Source organism: Drosophila novamexicana, unplaced genomic scaffold, assembly GCF_003285875.2.
Source record: "Drosophila novamexicana strain 15010-1031.04,08,12 unplaced genomic scaffold, DnovRS2.1 tig00000820-arrow-pilon, whole genome shotgun sequence".
Classification (NCBI taxonomy): Eukaryota; Metazoa; Arthropoda; class Insecta; order Diptera; family Drosophilidae; genus Drosophila; species Drosophila novamexicana.
Genome location: NW_020824828.1, coordinates 2,460,982 through 2,482,875, shown reverse-complemented (window position 1 = coordinate 2,482,875; position 21,894 = coordinate 2,460,982). Strand labels below are relative to the sequence as shown.

Here is a 21,894-nt window from a genome sequence, read left to right as displayed (position 1 = left end):
TATACATATATCTGAATAATACATATAAAACAGACATATTGAGGAAAGTACCTTTCATTGTCAGTGTAGGGTAGTGTATATCCGGCAACAACAACAACAACAACTGACATGCAGCAGTAGAAGCATTTTTAATGTGTTTGCGCTTTAGCCAAAAGTTGGCGTTGGGCCCATTTTTCTTGGGCTTGTTAGACGCGACTGCTCTCAAGATTCGAAATACTTTGCCAAAAGGTTCGCCGGGCAGCCAAGTGCAAGAGCAACCGCCCGAACAGACAACAAGTTGTTGTTGTTGTTGCTGTTGTTGTTGTTGTTGTTGCCGTAGCAGTTGTAGTTGTTGTTTATGATACGTCAGTTGTTGCAATTGTTTGAAGAAGTTGTAAGAAATAGGCTTGCCAGCAACTGCTGCGAGGCTGGACTGAGGCCCGCGGGCGGTTGGCTGAGGAGCCGGCAAACCACCAGACAAATGAGCAGCCACCAGCCGCACAGTGGGGCCAATGTGCGCAAACGGGCCACAGATGGCCAGCTGCACGCAGTGCCGCCAGCAAATGGAAGCGCGGACAGTGTACAGCCCGAAATGAAGTAGTTAAAAATGCGCTAAAAAGTCGTAGCATCTATTACCCGAAATGCATTGACTCCGGCCTCAGTTCCTCAGCTCACAGTTGGCACATGCAAATGCAGGAAGTGGCCGCTGCACCGTGGCACCGTTGCACCGTTGCACCGGGCCCAGGTCCAAAGCCCACTGAACCAAGCGCTTGATGAATTAGACACAGCCTCGTGGGCAATGGACAACGCGGACACTGGGCAACCGGCGAATGGCAACTGGCAACTGGCAACTGCATAGCTCATTTTTCGCATGCTGCAAGTGAGAGACAATTCATTTATTAAACTGCACTTAACATCAACACCACATCATCATTAATATTATTGTATGCACCAGGCGAGGCCGTGGACACATGCAACACGACCTCTAATCGCCTGAGCTGTTCACGAATTTGTCTGAAGAGGCTCTGACAGCCGCTTTCCAACATTAACCAACGGTAACCATCGTTGCCAGTGCTGTGCAACTATCGATAGTGACACGCATCGATAAGCTTCGATTTCGATAGCTCTCAATCAATCCATAGACAGTTCTCAGAAAGCGTTAATTTGGAAATTCGATAAAACCCAAAGCTCAGCAGAAACAATGAGATCGGGTGAATGCGACTACGGAATACTCTTTAGATAAATTCGAATGTAGCTTTGGGGCTGGGTTAGCGTCCTGAAAATATATTTCTAACGTTTGATCTTCGATTTAGTCAAAATCTGTCTGTACGCATATCATGTGTGTGTATATGTATGCATGTACATGAGCCGAAGTCCAAAATTACTTCCCGCTGCAAAAGTAAGAAATATCGCTCTACTCTGCGATTCTTATGAATTCATGTAGGCCTTAGAGGCTACAGGCTTCAATTTTAAATAATACGTACATATATAAAAAAAAACCCTCTCTCATTCCCTGTTTCTCTCTTTTTCTCTCTCTCTCTCTCTTTCTCTTTCTCCCTTACTATAGGCCTTATTCCAACGACCCTTTGGGCAAACCAAATTCAACCTGCTGCCAAGAGGCTGGACTCGGCCTAGCAATTGCCTGGCTATGGATCAATGATTGGGGGGCTTTGGCTTTAAGCAGCTCGAAACTGAAAATTATTTAAAAGCCAAAAACGAAAAGCAAAGCCAAAGTCAAAGCCAATTCCCGCGCGCCAATGTCAAGAACTCATGTTCAAATGTCAAACTCAACCGACAAACCGTTAATTAGCAAATCAAAGATATGCCATGCCATATCCCAGGCCAGAGCTGGGGAGTTGGAGCCGGAGCCGGAGCTGGAGCTGGAGCCGATCTGTGGTGGAGCTGTGGAGCCACAGCCACTGACAGCACACAGAAATCCGACAGTTGCGTACATTCGAAAAAGATCAATGAGAATTGTGAAAGAAGCTGAAGAAATACAGCAGACGACGGCGAGCAATTAAAAGCCGCGAGAGGCGCGACGCGAGCTGCAAGCTGCAAAAGGCGGCGGCCAAACCGAAATCCAAAACGTTTAAAGCGCCCAAAGCACGTCAAGTTGTCAGTGCGGATGGATGTGGACGCACTCGAGGATGGCGATGAGAATGGCAGCGTCAGGGCAAACATATCCACCAGGCACACATCGCAAAGAATGCCCAGCGAATACCCCCCCTAATCCTCCTCTACTTGCCAAGCTGCGTACATCCACGGCTCACACTGCAGCTCAATTCAGTCGTAGTCAATCATAAACCGCCGCCTCGTCCCCCACCAACACCGATAACACCGACAACACCGTCGACGACCAGGAGTATCTTTGAGTGCGTCGCGCAATCTCTAATTCTGCGCATCTCTAAGCGCTTCTAACGCGCAGGCGCAGCTGTCGGATTTGCATTACCGCGCCGACTTGCCTTGAAATTATGTGAAATTGATCAATTTCAACGCTCTGTGATCCGCACTGGCTCTGACTCTGACTCTGGCCACGGCTACGGCTACGGCTATGGCTATGGCTCTGGTTCAGACGCTGTCTCAGTAAGAGTCGCTGGTTCTAATTCTCGTTCTGGTTCTGGTTCTGGTTGTGGCCCCGACGGCCCTCTCTCAGTTCCAGCCAGTTCATTTAATGTAAAATGTCAATCAAAAATTGCATATACACAAATAAAAGAAAAACACGTTGAGAATTTAATTAGAAATGCGGCGATTGCGGCGCTCAGTCTGCGTTCCGGCCTGGGAAAATGCAAAATATTTAGCTCAAAGCAAAAAATGATTAGTCAATTGAAGTCATGAGATCTCAACTACATTTGATGGATAGTTAAATAGGAATGTGAAAAACAATTAAATTGCTTAAGATTCTATTTAAATATATGCAAGAATTTATTGATGAAAAGTACTTGAGAATACTTCAAATACATACAAATATTGCAGGAGAGAGAATAAACTTATACTACTAAAAATATTTATAAGAAACTTTAGAAAAAAGCTCATTATATTTGACAAGTTTGAGACGGGTTTTCTTTAATTTAGAGCTATACAAAACTAGACAGTTGATCAAATACTTCTAAACTAAGTTCATCAGATTTTTAAGATGGATATTACTAATAACTGTGCATGGATAGATCATATAATGGAAAACCCAACACGAAAAGCTCGTTGACAGTGGATAGAAGAAAACTGATTCAATTTTGATCAGAAGATCAATTAGTATACGCTGAAGCAGCTGCTAGAAGGGAAGAGAAATGACGAGCGGAGCGAGAAGCGGAGATAAGTTGCATGTAAAATATGTGTATGGGGCAGCAGCAAGAGCTTATAAAGACATAACTCATATCCTAATGATTATAAATATGTTGGCTTGTGTGTTGACATGTGTGTTATTAAAGTTTTAGCTCTATTCGCTGGAAAGTGTAAAACAAGGTAACAGCCGAACACCAAAACGCTCAGAAAACGGTGAGAAAATGCTCGGACCATCAAATTATGGCATTGTCCAGTTGAAGTTGAAGTTGTATTTTGTAGTTGTTGTTTTTGTTTTGCTGTTAATTGTTGTTATTTCGCTTTTTATAGCACTTCCAATTTAGGGGCAACTGCAAGCAGCTCCAAATTAGAAATTCAAGTCCAGGCCGCGGCGGTCAACTTCAAACGAACCGATTGACAGCCCCACAAAACTCGCAGATCGCAGTTTTGTGTATCAATTTGTCAACCGATTTGACAATGCAAAAAACATTCATTAAAAAAATAAAACACGAAAACGAAACATTATGGAAAATGAAAACTGAACGCTTCAGCTAATACACTGACAGAAAATCTATTTCATAGAAGCTTTACATTTTTATAACCCTCGTAAAAGTGAATTTTGTATGTATGTTATCGGACAATAAATTGTAGCTGGTTCGTTTGAACCGATATTCTTCCTTAATGTTAGGTTCATGAACCAGGCCTATCGTCTAGCCAAATTTGGTAGGATAAACGCAATGGAAGAGGCCTTAAAGTTTTGGGGCTGTGTCCTACTCAAAAGTCTTTCATTTTGTTTTTTGAAAATAAATATAGTTTCGTTCGGGTTTCGGCTGAGCTGTTCTTAAGTTTAAGTCGCGGTTTGTGATAAGCAGAAAATATAATATGATTCTGAGATCGAACCGGTTCTGTTCAAGCCTTGTTGCCTTTACCTTTACCTATAACTAAACTTGGATTGCTATATGATATAGTAAGAATCGGTCTAAGATAAAGTTTTCGTGTTTAAACACATTTAAGCTATATGCCAACAAGGGTATTCAACTTCGGCGTCTCTTTCTGAGTAGATGTGAAACGGGACCAAACCTGGTAACAATCTTTATTGGGCGATCAAATGAAAGCGAGAGACCAATTCTTTAAGCAGAGTTTTGGTTCACAAGCCAAACGGACATCATCAAGTTAGAGAATCAACTTTTCAAATTGTTTCCAGTGTATGCAGATCTCATGACAAAGTCGAAATACTCGACTGATAAAAGCTAACAGCTCGTCGCTGGACATCATCAATGGGGCACCAGCTAATTTAGTTATGAGCACTCGAATGCACACACACACTTACACACCATGCATGATGTATGCGCGCGCGCATGTGTGTGTGTGTGTGTACATATCTATAACATTATTTTTTAATATGCTTCATTTCTTTGAATTTCATAATTACACGGCTTTGACCGCTCAACGACTTTGTCTTTGTTTTTGGCTTATTTTTTCGTCGTCGTCTTGGGGCCGTCTTCAGTTATTGCCACTCGCATATGTGTACAGAGGTAAGCACATGGCTGCCCCCTGGCACCAGTCCCCCCCCCCCCCCACCACCTGGTACCCCTGTTGGTCAGCCAGCAGAGATAACTGTGTTTTTGTCGCCATTCTCAGTGTTCAGTTTTTGTTTTTCTTGAATGAAGTGGTAACTGGGCAACTGGGCAACCGGGCAGCTTGGCAGCTTGGCAACTTGGCAACTGGTTGAGTGCCTGTTGACTGGTTTTGGGCTCTTTTAGCGCTTGGCTTAATTAATTACGAGTATTGTTGTATAATTTGTAGTTGTTCAAGCATAATTCACAAGAAGCTCATGAATGGCGCGCTTTACACATTTCCGGTACAGTTGCGCACAAAAGTCACAGCCAATGGGCCGCGGCCCGCCCAGTCAGCTGAAAGAAATATACAAAATAAAAAGGGCGTTGTGGGCAATGTCAATCAATTGGTTGGCTGCTTGGCCCCTGGTTCCTGGGGCTGGTTGGCTGCGGACTTGGACCTGTGGCCCAAGCAAAAATGGCAGCTGACTGACAGACAGATCGAAAATGCTGCCACAGCAGCAGCAGCAGCAGCAGCAGCCAGTAACAACAACAACAACTGAAATTGTGCCGGGGACTGGTCGAGACTTGCGGACTTGACAGGCGGTGGCATGGCACGGCCACGACTTGCAGCCAGCCAAATCGATCGAACTGCCTTCATTAAACAGCCAAGACACTGGCGCTCTCTCAGTCTCTACTCTCCTTCTCTCCCTCTCTCTATCTATCTATCTCTCTCTCTCTCTTTCTCTCTCTCTCTATAAAGTTAGCAGCATTGGCTGTCTCTGTCTGACTTTAATAACTCCTTTCCTGCCGCCGATTTGCAGCCGCCACAAGTTCCATATCGAGATCACGGCTGCTGCGGCTGCTGCTGCTTCGATCAGGCAGCAACCAAATGGACGAGCTCCACTAATTTCCATGTTGGCCACAATTTGACTTCTGTTCGTTGCGGCTGCTGCTGTTGTTGTTGTTGTTGTTGTTGTTGTTGGCCACATTTTGCAAATTTGCGCGCCGTGATTGCGGCCTCAACAGCAGCCCGGCCCCAGCTCCAGCTTCGAATGCGACTGGCACGCAATTTGCGCTAAGCAAAAAACACAAAAAAAAAACGTAAGAAGCAGAGCCGAGCGGAGCGGAGCGGAGCATCGCGCAAGACACATCTGCAACAAATTGGAAGCCAATAATCAAATGTCAGTCAGTGAGTTCTGCTGCTCGCGCTCGCAGTGTGTCAGCTCGCCTCAAAGTCATTCGCGATCTGGCCCCTGCCCCGGCCCCGGACCCGGCCGGCCACGTAGTAAATCAGTTTTTTACCCCCAGTGCCTCATTATTCAAACTTGGCTCACAACTGGCTAAGGCGGCCTCCCCGTACCCCGTACCCCGCACCCCGTACCCCATTCTGCCGACGCTGCCGCTGCTGCCTGCTGCCTGCCCGTCTTACTTGGAGCAATCTCTGTTTTATTTTTTCTGGGGTTTGGTTTTTTTGTTGAATTCTTGTGGCGTGTCCGATCTGCATGTCTATTCATTTAAAAGTTTTCGATTTTGATTTCATTTCATTTTGGCATTTGGCATTTTACCTTCACGCTTTGCTGCTTCTTGACGGCTGCTGCTGCTGCTGCACAGGAGGCGGGGCGAGGTGGGGCGGTTGCCAATCGGGTTAGAAGTGTGTGAGTGGAATTAACATGGCTCGGGGCTCGGGCTTAGCTATTAATTGTGCTCGTTGTCGATCGCATTCAGTATTCTTAGTATTCAAATAATTAAATGTTTAACTCAGAATTTCATTTGATATCAATTCTAATGCATAGATGAGATCACATAAATTGTTGTTGAAGTTGTTGAAACTCTCAATTAACTTCCTAGTTCTTAGTACTAATAGAAGATTGCCTGATTCGAACTAGAAGATTAGTATATCTTCGGCACATCGAAGCCTTATACTTAGATATGTGAGAATATTAAAGTTTGTAATTGCTGAGTTTGAAGAAATTATCTTGGGAAGCAGAATACAAACAAAAACTCACATTTCTACCAATTCTTCCTTTAGTTCTATATGATATAGTAGTGTGATCTTGACAAGATTTGACACATATATTGGCAACATAATTGGCAGCTAATGACAGCTATATTATATAATGGTCCGATGTTGAGAATATTTTACACATGTATGCGAACTAATGCCGAATCTGGTTAAAATATCTTGAAAAACCAACTTTTTTACCGACCGTTCCTATGGCAGCTGCCTGATATAGTAGTCCGATCCGTCCGGGGTCGGCGATGTGTTACACATTTCATGACGACATTATAACACCCTCTACAAGGTTATAAAAATCTTGAGCTCATAAATAGCTGAAATTCATACAAATTCCCCAAAACAAGCACATCATTTACGCAATAATCATTTCAGTAGAAATCACAACTTCCTGATGAAGAAATCAACTTTGTTTCATTCAGAGGCATATCTTAATCGATACTCTCCATAGGGCGATCGATGGTACCCTACTTAACAGCAAAAGCCTTAACCCCGATCTAATTTGAACTAGAAGCTCGTCAATTTTCACAGCTAACGTGCAGCTCTCAGTAACTAAAACAATAACATTATACTGTTGATCAATGTATCACAATTGTTGTATTTTTTTTTTTTTCATGATAAATTGTGTGCCATTGGCGTTGGCAGCATATTCGATTGGTTCCCCATTACGCGCGCTTCTCAAATAATTAACAATAAAAAATTTCAAACACATTTTGACACAATTTTAATAGTCAATAAAAGTTCGAGGGGAGCGCTGAATGGAACAGGATCGCCGCCAAAAGTTACACACAAGAACAACAGCAACAGCAACAACAAAAACAATAACAACTGCGGCAACAATCCACGACAATGTTAATGTGGCCATTGTTCGAGTTTTTTGTGGGCTGTCATTTCGATTGTTGTTGCTTTTGTTGTTGACAAATCGATAAACAGCTCAATTAGCATTTTTGATCTTAAAACGCCGCCCAACCCAACCAGAGTCCGCCTCACCCTGCCCCGCCCGGCCCGGCCCACCATGGAACACGACCGACACACAGAAGCGAATCGCTTGGGTGGCGGGTGTCGGTTGAATGCGGGGCAAGCCACTCTGGACGGGGGTCCGTGGTAAATGGTAATCATAAATAAAAGCATAAAAATTCAGTTCAATAATAAATTTGTATGCGCGGCTCGTAACGCCGCACAATTATGCAAAATGAGCTGTCAAACTTGGCAATTGACAGTTACAAGTTCGAATATGGAAATTAAAAAGTTTTCAACTTTTGGCTTGAAAAGTGAATGTTGCTCAACTTCTGATTGGATTTTGAAAATACGGAAAATCACATACTTAAGGCGGATGCATAGCCCAGCAAATGGGCAGCACTGGCTTACAATCGGGCTTGTGCCAATCGAACAGCACTTCCTACTTTTAAGGGACCATTAAGGTATCCAATCTATCCCTGTATATCTTTACCCATGCTTATCTCTTCTTATTTCCCCTTTTTTCCCCTCTTCTGTGCTTTTCATATTTTAACAGATTGGGTAGCACCGCATAACAAAAATGTGCAGCACTTTATTGCCGACTATTTAAATAACCGTCTTTTTTTACCTTTCTATTTCTTTCGTGCGTTTCTCTTAGCAAGAAGCTGTACTGAATCTCTTTTGCTTTAAGTTTCATCTTTTTCCTTGGCAGAATGGGTAGCACCATATTTGCTGACCAATAAAAATGTGCCGATTGGGCAGCACTTTAAAAGTTCCGCTGACTATTGCAATAACCCTACCTTTCCTCTCCTTTTTCTTTGCAAAAAGGCAACACTACAACTTTTTCCATAACATTTTCTTCTCTCTCTCCATATCTCATACCCTTAGCAAAAGTGGCAGCACTGCATTACATGGGCAATTGGGCAGCACTTAACCATTCAAAACAGTGCAACTCTTTTAGCGTATATGTTAATTGGCATATGGAGGCTTTGCCATGCCCTTTTATTATTTGATCAGCATATTGCTGATCCTCGTTTTATGGAAGGTCTAACAGACGATTCTTAACAGTAAAGAGTCTATAAATATGTATAGCTAGACAAGCTGTTGAGTATCTGGAATCGCAATTGGCGCTGTTCGGTAACCTCTAACCCAACAGATGCTACATGTTTGCCATTATATTAAATTATTGGAATGTTTTTTTTGCTTTCTCTTTAGCTGTAAATACGTTTCCATTAATAGAGGCCAGTTGGGGGAACAAATGCCGTGTCTCGCTACTAACCATCTTCCTCTTTCATTTCTTTATCCTGATTCTCCTTGTTGGCAGCCATTAGCTGCTGTGCGGTATCACCGGACGACTCTTGGGCTTGGGCACCCGGCATGGACTTCTGGTAGCTCTCCACGCTGAGAGTCTGTAGACCCTGCAGGGCGGACACGGCTGTGGTTGCGGTGTTCAGACTGGCCAGGAAATCCTCAATGGTAGTGAATCGCATGCCACTGCGACGAGAGCCATTCTCCTGCTCCACATCCGAGGTTTCATCTTCCGAGCTGCTCGAGCTCAGAAACGACTTGACTGGCACGCCGCGAAATGGTTTATTTGGATTTTTGTCCATTTTCGGAAGCAAAAACTAACTCTTCTATTATTTTTTATTGAATTTGAAACGAATCGACTGAACTCGAATTGACTTCTGAAATGAAACGACTGCCCATATCCAGCTCAAGTAAAGATAAATGACACTTGCAGCATGGCTGACTAGGATTTTATGAAATAATTCATATAAATAACATTTTTGACAAAATACATTTATAAGTGAACATATCGAGTGCAAAAGGCCAAAGACTTGGCTCTATAGGATACAAACGAAGTTTGGCTCTGCCGCGAGTGGCGAATAGTCAAAGAGTTACTTCAATAATTCAATCACGTGTTATCGAATAATTGAATAAGTCATCGTGTCGAGCGACACAAATTTAATTTCAATACGCAGAACGTTTAACGAACGAGCGACAGCGTCAAAGACATTGCCGATTGAGGCAGGAGGCATTAACCGAGCGGACTCCGGCTACGGGGGGCAGAGGCAGAGACGTAGACGGAACCGCTGTGCCACGGGCAGACCAGGCCAGGTGAGCCAGGCCAGGCCAGCCAGGCCAGGCATTCAGGCAGGCAACGTGAGTGATTGTCGCAAAAGCTCAAAGGCAACGACTACAACTCTTCGAATTGTACTGATTTTTATTTATTTTATGTTTGAACCGAAACGTTTATGGAATTCCAAATGAAATGCGACTGCGCCCCGTACTAATGGGAGCCCCGCACTACCAGAGCACCAGATATAGCCCAGTTATTCGTTTAGCCCAGTCAATTGCCAATTGGTGTGGGAAAAAGTTTTTGTCTTTTCGGCATACGAACTACACAATTTTTAACAGGCGTGGCAAATTTCCATTTCCATTTGCATGTCCAACTCATGGCGATCCCGATCGAATTTTAAATGTTGCCCGTTTTATGGGCTACCTTGAACTTCAAATTGTCGACCATTGATGGGTCGCCCATGAAACTGGGCCTTGCATTTGACCCAGAAAATATTATAATATATCATTTCATCAGTCGATACCCTGCAAGAAGTGCTGAACAGGCGGGCCCATCCGGAAACGTGAACTTGTAACGTAAGAAAATACAGAAAATGACAATCAAATTGTAAAATTGTATTATAATTTTTTAAAGGAAGTTCTGTATTGTTTGTCAACTTTAACTTTAATTATGCCGTCTAAATAAATTATAGTCAGTCAGAATAAACCGCACTTCAGTTCGTGTATTTATAAAGTTCAAGTTTTTAATTTGTTTATATTTTTATAAATACTTGTTTCTCTCGTTTAAGCTCAAACATTTCTTTCGAAAATTTCGAAAACCCAAATTATTTTAACATTATTTTCTTCTGTTTATCTTCAACATTTTAGCTGCGACTTGTAAATTCGTTAAATCCATTTTTTATTATTTTTCTGATTTACTGGAACTGCAAAAATTTCTCAAATCAAATAGGTATACAATTGTTTGCCCAAGCATCTCAATAAAATGTTATTGAATCTAAAAGTCTTCATATATTTAATTACAAAATATTTTACATTTTTTTCGTTTGCTCTGGCCCGTTTGTCGTTTCAGCGAGAGTTTGTGAAGTCTAATAGAGTTAAGATTGGGTTTCTTAATATGTTTTTATGTTTTTATTTTATGCTCAAACATTTCAGTAAGCAATTGTGAAATCTTATTAAAATTAAATTTGATTTTCCTTAGTTTTTTGGTGGAAATAGAGGAGACATATGAGACACAATTAGCCTTTATAAGATCTTAATACTATACATAACAAAATGGTAGTACATGCGACACAAGATGTTTTCGAACTGGGATAGTCTATTATGTTAGATGAACTTATAAAAATCTAAAACGAAGAACAAGCCGTGCTTTCGGAAATGCCAGCCAAACAGCAGCGGGAACATCCTCACGTAAACTGGGTCGATAACTGACCTACAGGACGTCGCGGAATGCAACCAGTCAGTCGATCGAGCAATCGACCAATCGGGCAATCGGGCAATCAGCCAATAAACCCGTCCCCGTCGGTCGTTCGTTTGGCGGATTCGATAGATTTTTGACATACTCGTATTTTCTCGATCAGCTCATTGAACTTGCGAGCGAATCGCTTCGAGTGGAGTCGAATGGATTTTCTCATTCACACGCTGCTGCCCGTGGGAGAAAAATGTGAATTTTGTTCTTGTTTTTGTTGTTGTTGTTGTTGTTGATATTGTTTTTGTTTGAATTGTTTTTTTGGGCTTTTGGGGGCCAAAATTTGCACTGATTGGCCTCTGCTGTTGGCCAGAACTTAAACAAATCAATACGAAAACGATGCAAATGGCAAAAGGCATGTCAACAATGCTGGCGAGTAATTGGCAGAGTGCTCCGAGGAGCAGCCTTAACGGAGACAATCAAGCGGGAGGCGCAGCAGGAGCTGGGGAATTGTCTGATGACGCTCACTGTGATGTTGATGATTGCATTTTGAATGTGACCAAGAGAGTGTGTGCGTATGTGTGATAGCAATCGCCGTCTCAGTTGCCGCCAAAGTGCAGCTAAACATCTGGAGCAGAAGCAATGGCAAATCGCCGCCCAACTGTCCAACTGTCCAACTGTCCCACTGTCCCAAGCAGGTGATCAGTGATCTTTGCCGACGCGCCCAACGCTCAATTGTGCTCCGAGAGAGGAGGGTTGCAGAGAGAGCGGGAGGTGGGGGCTGGTGAGCAACAGCAGAAGTTGGCTTTGATCTGTCACCGCTGACCGCTTACCGCTTACCAATCGAATCACGGCTGGCGCGCGAGCACCACCAGATAAAATTATTGAAATTACATTGGCAAGACGCCGCAACGTCGATCAGCAACAACAGCAACAGCAACAGCTGCGGCGATCTGGCACAGCAGAGTTCCACAAAGCTTCAGAGTTCCACAGTTCCACAGCCCTGCAGCTCCAGCTCTTTGTGCTTACGCGACACGATCGCCAACACTTTGGGCTGAGAGAAAGATCCGAATCCGTCTGAGCCAGAGCCAGAGTCAGAGCCTGAGCCTGAGCCTGAGCCGGCAATAATTATCGCTTTTAGTTTCAACTTGGCCTGTCAATGTAATTCCAAAAATGTCGTCAGTGTCGCGTTGTACTTGTGTAGTAGCTCATCAGGGCCCAGTCCAGGCACCCAAGCACCCAGGCTGGAGTCCAGCTTTGATCGGTACTGTGATTCGATTTTATGCTGCTTGTTCGCCTTCGCCTCGGCCTTTGCTGCTCTCCTCACTCGCTTTTTAAAATGTAATCATCATTAAAATATTTATGGCCTGTCTCTCGCTCTAACTAACACCATGAGCCGCGGCAGAGCCAACAGCCCAGGCTTGGGTCAACGCAATCCCGTCAGTTAGTTGGGACAAAACTGTGGACGGCTTGTAATGACCATACATAGCAATTGGTTCTCACGTTCGGAAAGAAGCGCTGCCAATTTGGCGTCATCGTTGTCACAGTCGACCGACTTGCATTTGGAGTTGGAGTTGGGAGTCGGAATCGGGAATCACAGTCAGCATTCGAGTTAGCTTTGTCACCTGTGCGCTACGAATTAACAGAAGCTAACCAGACGGGTAGCTCGAGCACAGATCATTGACCACAGATCAAGCAATCAAATTTAGAGCGAGAGACGAGTCACAGTAAAGGAATCTAAATAGCAACATAAGATTGATGCCTTAATAGTATGTCCAGCAAAGCACATGAAAGCTTGAAGATACAAATGTTTAGAATGAATGCCATTGAAGGGTTTGAAATTGTCATCGTAGTTGTAACACTATAAAGTTATAAGCTAACTCAAGCCGGGAATAAACATATGTGCAGCTTTCAAAGCACATTGGGGCTTAATCATGAGCTTCAAGCTTTGCGCACCTCAAGCTCAGGCAACAGTTTGTATTATTTAATTTATTTATTAGAATATCAGAATTCGAATATTATTGTTCAATGAATTATTAAGAGTTACTTAATATTTGTACAAATCACTAGATGTTATGACTAAGCTCTCGGTTGAGCTAAATAAAGGTTCGATATGGTTCGCAAGCCCAGTTTTCCACTTCGAGGAACCGCAGACTTCGATTTAACAGTTGGTTCTCAAAGTTTGTACAATTACAAATTATGCTAGAGGTCAGCTCTTCTTTATCCAACTTAACCGTCTTAAGGCTTGGTTCATGGTTAATATTGGAGTATTCGGGGCTCAAACCGATTTGCAGCCCTGCTGCCATCTTATAGCCCTGTCAACGACCACCCCTGATGACTTGTTACACCCACTTCCTCTGCTGGCTTTACGGCTGCGTCCAAATAACGACGCTTCGATTTGTCTGCCCGTCGAGGCGTTTCACTGTCATTGCCATTGGCATTAGCTTGGGCTCTGGCGGGACTGCATCGAAGTCGTGTCTGTCTGGCTAACTGACTGACTGACTGACTGACTGACTGACGGACTTGTCATGTGTGGCATATGTAGCCTCAAATGTTGCTGCTGCTGCTGCGGCTGCTTCTTCTGCTTTTGCTGTGGCAGCTGTTGTCGTTTATCAATTATGACAAATCTTTGCGCATGCGTGGCCAGCGTCGCAGCTATTTTTATAAACATTTATAAAGTGTTTGCCCTGCCCTTTCCCCTACACTCCTGCACCTCCTTCTTTCCCCCCTCCTCCTCCTGCTGCTTACGCCTTGCTGCCCCTTCGTTCGTGTTTCATTTTAATTTGTAATTATTTCTTGAGCGTTTTTGCCCGTCTTGCCGACTGCTGCTGCTGCTACTGCTGCCTCTTCTACTCCAACTGCCACTTTTTACTGCTGCTTCTTCCTATACATAATGTTTATTATCATCTTGTATAATTTCAAACGATTCCTTCATACACATTGTTGTTCTTCTTGTTGTTGCTGTTGTTGCTCTTTGCATGTTGCTTTTTCGAACTTCATTTGCGCTTCGGTTCGGTGACAAATAAATTAAGTAGCTGAGCAAAAAGCTGCCTGGCGGCTTTGCCCATCATTACAACAACAACAAAAGCAACTACAACAACAAGAACAATAATAATAGCAACAACAACAATTACAACAACAACTATAACAACTAGCTGCAATTAAGAGAAGTTGTCGTCGTCGCTGTCGTTTTGCTGAAGTTGTCATTGTGGCTGGCGGCTGGCTCTGTGCAAGTTGCTCGGCTGGTAACAACGCCCCTTTTTTTTGTTTTAAAGATTTATTAAATGTTCGGTGATTGGAAGAAGTCAACGCAGACCGAGCCCCAACTCGCGGCAATTAGTCATAATGGCGGCCAATGTAAGTGCGCGCGAGCTGGCCACACTCTTGTGCGCCATATCATTGATCTGGCAACGCTGCAGTATCGAAAATCTTTCTTCAAGTACTTTCAATTACTGTAGAAGTTATTTGGGTATATATAAAGTTGGCAAAGAGAACTTGTCCATGTGGTTTATTTTTCGGGAACAAAAAGAAGTTAAGGATTTTCTTTTATTTTATTCTTCTCATATATACTTGAATATTATTATTCCAGATATCAGATATATGATATAGCACTGTCTGCTTGTGTGAGTTCATGTGTCTAAGTCTAAGCAATAAGCAAATGGTCATAGTTTTCAAATTTTGTACTATATATCATTTAAATTTCTAAAAATGAGTTACAAATTACATAAGTATAGGACAAATTAAAAAACTTATTCAATTCCTTTTAATTACTCTTCTTCATTTTCTCAACTTTGTCGCACCTAATTATGTTTGGAACCTGAAATTAAGACCGGCCTGTTTGCCGGCTGTTCCTGCACAACATTTAACTGCTTTCGGTGCTTATGCCCGCAGTCTCTCCCTCCCTCCCACACTGCCCAACCGAAAACTCCCTTCCCCCCCTCGCAATTCAACAGAGGGCAGCAAGCTGCTGCCCACACTCAGCCAGAAAGCAGAGCCACTCAATCAGCAGTTGCTCTGCCAACTTGAAGCCAAATCAGCTGCTACTGTGCAGAGCCACTGCTGGCTGCGGTGAGTGGTGGTCAGTGTGGAGCAGCCGGCTGTGGCTCAGCGGTGCTGCTGATGCTGTTGGTGGTGATGGTGGTACTGCTTCAATGGCTTCGAGGTGCATCACTCGCAGCTCGAGTCGTTTATTAATTTGGCATATGACAAATTATGCGTTGGCCAGCAATTAGAACTGAAATCAACAGACAACTGTGGGGCTTCTGCCACTGACTGTCGTCTTGGCCGGGAGCTGGCTCTGGCACTGGCTCTGACTCTGGGCGCATCTCTGCGTCTCAGTCGCAGTCTAGGCCTTGTACATTTAACGCTGATTTAACAAAATTTTCTGCAAAACACGTACAAAAGCTTCGATCTGCCGGCGAGGACAGAACCCAACCTTACGACAACTGTTCGGGCAACGGGGGCAGGATTTGTGGGACGAGGTGCGTCAACAGACGACAAGTGGCACTTTGGCGCATTAAGAAAATCTGTACAAGTGTCACTTTGGCAGGCGAGCACAGCGCAGCGCAAAGCCAGAGCTGGAGCTGGAGCTGAAGCTGAAGCTGGAATTGGACTTGGTTTCGGCCTTCGCCTCGGCATCGAAGCCTGTAGTCGAAGTCGCAGTCGCAGTTGCAGTTGCAGTTGCAGTCGCTGTCGGTAGTCGAGTAGAATTATAACGCCAACGTTTACCGACGGCAGCAGCCAAATGCAATTTCACTGCACAACGAGGATTATAAATTTGAGGCTGGTGTCTCCTCCCGTGTTAAGTTACTTTTCTTTTATATATATTATTCATGTATATATATTGTATATATATGCATGAATCTGAAATTTGTCCAGTCATCGGCATTATTTAATGAGTTGCCAACAGGTTGCCGCCGGCCCAAGGCGAATCCAGCCAGAAAATCTGCAGCCACAGCCGCAGTCGCAGTCCGTTCTGCTTCAGTTTCAGCTGCGAATTGCTGAGTCAGAGCCGCAAACAGAAGCCAACAGGCGCAGTCGGCGCATCAGTCAGAGTCCGCCAGCTTCAGCTCCAGCTCCAGCACCAACTCCAGGGCCAGGGCCAGTCCAACCTACGCCTGCTGCTTCCTTGTGAGCCTGCGCCTGCCAGAAGTGTCATGTAAATGCAACTTGTTGGGCGCTGCCATCGCCACCGTCGACGTCGCTGCACTTGACATTGCCGCTGTTACTGTTGCTGTTGTTGCTGCTGCTGCTGCTGCTGCTGCTCTGCCGCGTCGCAACGTGTAATGTCAATTTGACAGACAAACTGTCGACCGTTTGAAGCATATTCAGCTACTGTCTACTGTGTTGCCCATCCACCGATTATGATTTGTTTGATTATGATCCTCTACAATTCAACACAGACGACATATCGATTTTGCGATGTCTGTGAAAAAGCTTTATCACATTTTCAGCTTAGCTTTGCGACGTGATCCTCCATTTATTATTTTATTTATAGTCCTTAAAGCTACAGAGAAGCTCATCGCTTAAATCTTAACGTCTTGATAAATTGATTAAAGTCATTAATGCTTCGCAAAACATTTAAAAATAAGCTTAAAACTGATTTGTAAACTCAGACAAAGCTCCAATATGCGATATATATAATATATATACAATTTTATTTAACTGACGAACAAGACTTTTAGGTAATTCGCTAGGTAATTATATCACCTTAATATTCTTTGAGCTTTTTGGCTATTTAAGCTGTTCAACAATTTTAAGTTGAGCTTTTAAATGCGTTTAAAGTTTTCAGAATGGTTAACAGTTTGGTAGCGTCACAAACAGTTTTTGCCACTGGTCAGATCGAAAGCAACTGAAGGCATGTGCTGAAATCATATGCCGAATGGTATCTGGAGGCTGCCTGGCTGGCTGGATCGCGGATCTCGGGTCTGGGGTACCTATGCCACTGGCTGGCTGGCTGCCACAGCTACTTCAACTTGAGGCGCAGACAAAGTGCTACTTCACATGCTTAGAGGCACGCAGATTACACTTGTATACACACACTCGGGCCATACATACGATATGGTACATACCTACACATATATACACTTACATAAATGTATACACATATGTATGTTTGGGCCGCCTGGCGTTGGCATCCACAGCATTCAATAAAGAATTTTTGCGATTTTTATCTTGTGCGCGCCTTGCCGCGTCACCCGGACACAAATACAAATACAAATACAAATACGAACACGAATATGAATACCCCTTTGCCCCTTTGGGCAAGTGATGTTAGTGTACGGCTGCCCCTTTGCTTAATACTCATAATTGATTAAAAAGAAAATTTCCATGGCATTTATGCGTACCACGCCACTCAAACACAATGTCGAGTTGTTGACAGCCCCCAAGAAGCCAAAGAAGGAAGAGCTAAGCGCTCAGCGCTCAGAGCTCAGAGCTCAGTCTGTAACTGTGGCTGGAGTTTGTTCTTTGGAAGTAGTTGTCGAAATGTTTTTATTTGTTATCGATTAATCGCTTGAATCAACAGCCAGCAGTCAGTTGTACAGTGGCAGTTGTCTGTCTCCCTCTCGCACTCTTTCCCCTTTGTATCTTACAGATACTTATACCCATATGCGTATCTTTTTCTGTGTCCGTATCTGCATCTGTATCTGTATCTTTTGCATGCCGGCTCGCCTGCTGGAAATGTTGCTGTGTAATTGTTTTGAAGTTTGCCTCAAAGATTGGTAGCAACAGCAGGCCAACTGCCTGTCAGCCAGACTCTCGACTCCCGGCTCCCGACTCCCGACTCCCGGCTCTCAACAAACCGAGACTCCTGCCCACCGAAACTCTCAGCCAGAAGCAATTCTGCATCTGAGTAAACCCGAGATTTGCGCTGCTGTCAAATTCTGATTGATCGATTGTTTGCACACGTTTTTATGAGCTTTCTTCTGCAGCGCATTTATTGAGTATTTTATTAATTTCAACTGATCGATGAGCCAACTGTCTGCTAGCAGGCAGCAGGCCCCGCTGCCACTACCACTGTCACTGCCACTGCTGCTGCTGCTGGCGCTACTCTTTAATTATCCACGGACCTGCTGCAGTGGGTGGGTCTACATTGAGTTGAAAGCGTGTCGAAAGCGACAAGTACAGAGCTCTATATGAATGACACAACAGGGTCACCCGGGTACTGAGAAACTAAGGCTTACAGCAATCGCCAAACTCTCATTAAAAGTCTGACTAAATTTTAACTGGAAGCTGGGCAACTAGCCTTGGCAATTGAAAGCTTAGTCAATTATTTCAATAGTTATTTTTATATTTCGATAGTTCTTTCGATATATTCACAGCTCAACTTGGATCAAGCACAAATATTTTTCCAAAGATCTAATATGTTCTTAGAGCGCAGCCCCTTGGAATACACGTGTGTATTACAGTTGGCCTAATGATATGTGACTTCCTAACGTTGTACAGCCACTTTATCAATTGGCACTGGGTCTCAGCTTTGAGGTCCGCTCTTCCGCGAACTGATTGATTCCGATTGTGGATCTATTCTACGAAGCTTGGCTACCAGTTGACACCGTTTTGTAGGCCGACCCCCACTTGTCTCACGTGTCGATGGGCGCGCTCAGATAGCACAGATGAGCAGCAGCCCCTGCGCGCACAGTGGGTCAGAGCGCTTAAAACTAGATCGAATTATGTTAGCTCTGCTGCAGTTTGGAAGCTCAAGTGAAAAAAACGAATGGTATTTATTGTGTAGTCTCGTTGACAGTGATAGTGCCTGGAAATGTTGCACCCGAAACGCGGAAAAAACGCGGAAAAAACGCGGAAAAACGTATTAAACACAAATTTCCTGGTAATAAAACAGAGACACACACAGCAGCATGGGACTGGACCGGGGGCAGTCAAGGGGCTGCCAAATAAAGAAATAAATCTTTACACCCAAAAAACCAAAGAAGCAGAGTGCCCAGCCCAAGGGCCAGACAGAGATGGCTATAGACCTGGCATTAAAGACATCTTACACCGAGTGACTAACTGCTGTGGCCATCGACAACCGAAGGCATCGGCTGTTGTTGTTGCTGCTGCTGCAGTTGTTGTAGCGCGATTTGTGCCTTTTGCCTTTATTGTTATTTTTGTGTATTTCTTGTATCAGCGTGTAAATCTCGCTCACAGACACACACGCGGTCCGCCAGATGAAATACTGAGCTGAACTGAGATCGGCTCAGCTTCGGCCCAAGTGAACTCAGCTCGACAGAATTTTTATTGGAAATCTGTACGTAGAAGTAGTCATCATCATCATTATCATCATGATCAACGGCATCAACATTATTACGTTTATCACGATTATCATTATCTTCAACAGCAGCCCGCGTTCACAAGCGACGTTGTGTATTCCTTGTATTTGGTTTTTGGTTTTTGATTATTTTATTTATTTTTACTTCTTATTTTTTTTTTTTTTTTTTGTTTCTGTTTCAGATGCATATCTCAAAGCGCGTTGGCAATAAAAATATATATGAGCTGTTGATGACTGCATATAAAAATGATTCGAAACAGGCACAAAAGTACAAAGAAAAGCAACGACAACGACAACAACAACAATGAAACCCTTGAGTGCTGTGATATACAGATGTATGTCGAGCCACTGACAACGCCGCATCTGCAACTCGACGCCCTGCAGCAGCAGCAGCAGCAGCATCTCAGATCCTGACAAGCGCCATAAAACGCAGTAGTCAGTGTTTCGGTAATGCATCCATATGAATATCATGGCATACTATATGACTATATGTATATATGATATGATGTGGAAAATGTCTTCAAAGGATACACTTTCAATTTAATTTTTCCATTTCTAATTTAAGTCAAAATCACAAATTCACATGTTCATGGCTTTTAATTTTCGTTTTCGATTCATCAAAGTTTCGATATGATATAATTAAAAATAATACAAATTTGAAAAAATTTTTTAGAAAGTCTTAAATTTTATAATTGCAATTTTAAATAATCCTTTCACATAAAAACCTAAAATTCTTCTTCAAATACACACTTTGGCTGATATTTAAGAAATAATATAATATATAATTAAATAAAATAAAATAATGGAAAAATCGGAAGTCCTGGATTTACACCAACTCAACATGATGCTTGATGCTGGCGAAGAATATCGAAAACTTTATAGGGTCGAGTTCGGATATGTCGATTTCAGCTTGTTATATATTAATACTACAATATACTAACTTTAAAGCATTCTCTGATTAAATCCTGATTTCAATACTTTGCTTTTTTTTGACTCTCATAGTTTGGACATCTATTTGAATTTAGATCTATAATTGGGCCATGAAGTTTGAGAGGGCTATCAGGAGCTTGTCTATATGCTTAACGATACGTTATAAATGACTGCGTCTGCAAAGCAATTGCTTAAGCAGAATCCTAAACGAGGCATTTGTCATGATGTGGGGATTGGCTATCATTTGAGCAGTTGTCCACTTGGCCAGCTCGGGGCTGGCACAGGAAGGCATGTCGATGCAAAATGCATTTAATTACTATAATTTTTCAATTGTGACAAAAGACATCAACACACAGACCGTCCAGACAAAGCAACAAATCACACAAAAGGCAAATGCGAATGCGAATTGTAATTGTGAATGTGCATGCGAATGCAACGAGCCATTCAGCCAGGTGGATGAGCAGTGTGTGCGTGTGTGCGTGTGCGTGTGTGTGTGTGTCCACAGAGATTTCCTGAAATCAAATCTAGCAAATCAAACCGAAAACCAAACACTAAAAACCAAACCTAACCAAACCAAACCCAACCGATGCCAAAACTGATGGCTGCCTGTGCAGCGATGTCAGCAAAAACTAAATGGCAGCATTTTAAAGTGGTTTACAATGCGTAGCACCGAGCCAGAGGGTTGCCGAGGGGCGCGGCTGCGGTGGCGGCGGCGGCGGCGGCGGCGGCGGCGGCGGCGGCGGCGGCGACGGTGGCAGTATTGGGGCTGGGTCGCACAGGCGCCGGAGCGTGCCATCAATATGGCAAACGACGACAAACGCAAACTTAGAAACGACTGAGTGACTCTCAACGCGACGGCATTGAACAGAAGCCGCAGTCGCCGTCGCCGTCGAAGTCGCAGTCGCAGTCGCAGCCGAAGCCAAAGCTCAAGCCTTAGCTCAGTATTTAGCTACCACGGCGACAGTTGTGGATACAACCACAACTATAGAAACAGATACAGCTATCCAACTATGGCTAAAGACACAGATACGTCGAGAAAGAGTGCTCTAGTTGAGCATGCCCGACTGCAAGATGCCCTGTTGTTGCAAGCGCAATAAACGTTTTCGTTGGTTCAGTTCAGGGTTCGAACCAGTTCGTGAAAGCTGTGAAACCAGGTTCCGGTTTGAGTTTTGTTTCGTCAAATTTCTTTCAATTTTTTACAACATTTCTTTTTTTTAAAGTGGTTTGGTTCAGCCGTTTTTTGTATAACTAATCCAGTTCTGTTTTAAACCTTTCTTGCTCGATCGCTTCTACATTTTTAGGACATAAATTTAGAGTTGAAATACAAGAAAATATCTAAATAATATTTATTAATAATGATTTACATATTCTAGATGCGTGCATGCCCCACAAAAACAACCAATGCAAATGATATATTTCTAACTGCTGT

General features: G+C 43.4%; 1 protein-coding gene across 1 annotated transcript; it reads right to left on the bottom strand.

The window, feature by feature from the left end:
- Nucleotides 1–8,750: 8,750 nt before the first annotated feature.
- On the bottom strand, nt 8,751–9,470 carry LOC115764400. Its single transcript, XM_030707388.1, has 2 exons — nt 9,065–9,470; nt 8,751–9,000 (listed from the first exon to the last, which is right to left on the bottom strand). Exons 1-2 carry the CDS (start codon nt 9,393–9,395, stop codon nt 8,969–8,971), a joined length of 363 nt encoding a protein of 120 aa, XP_030563248.1. The 5' UTR covers nt 9,396–9,470; the 3' UTR covers nt 8,751–8,968.
- Between the last annotated feature and the right edge of the window lie 12,424 nt (nt 9,471–21,894).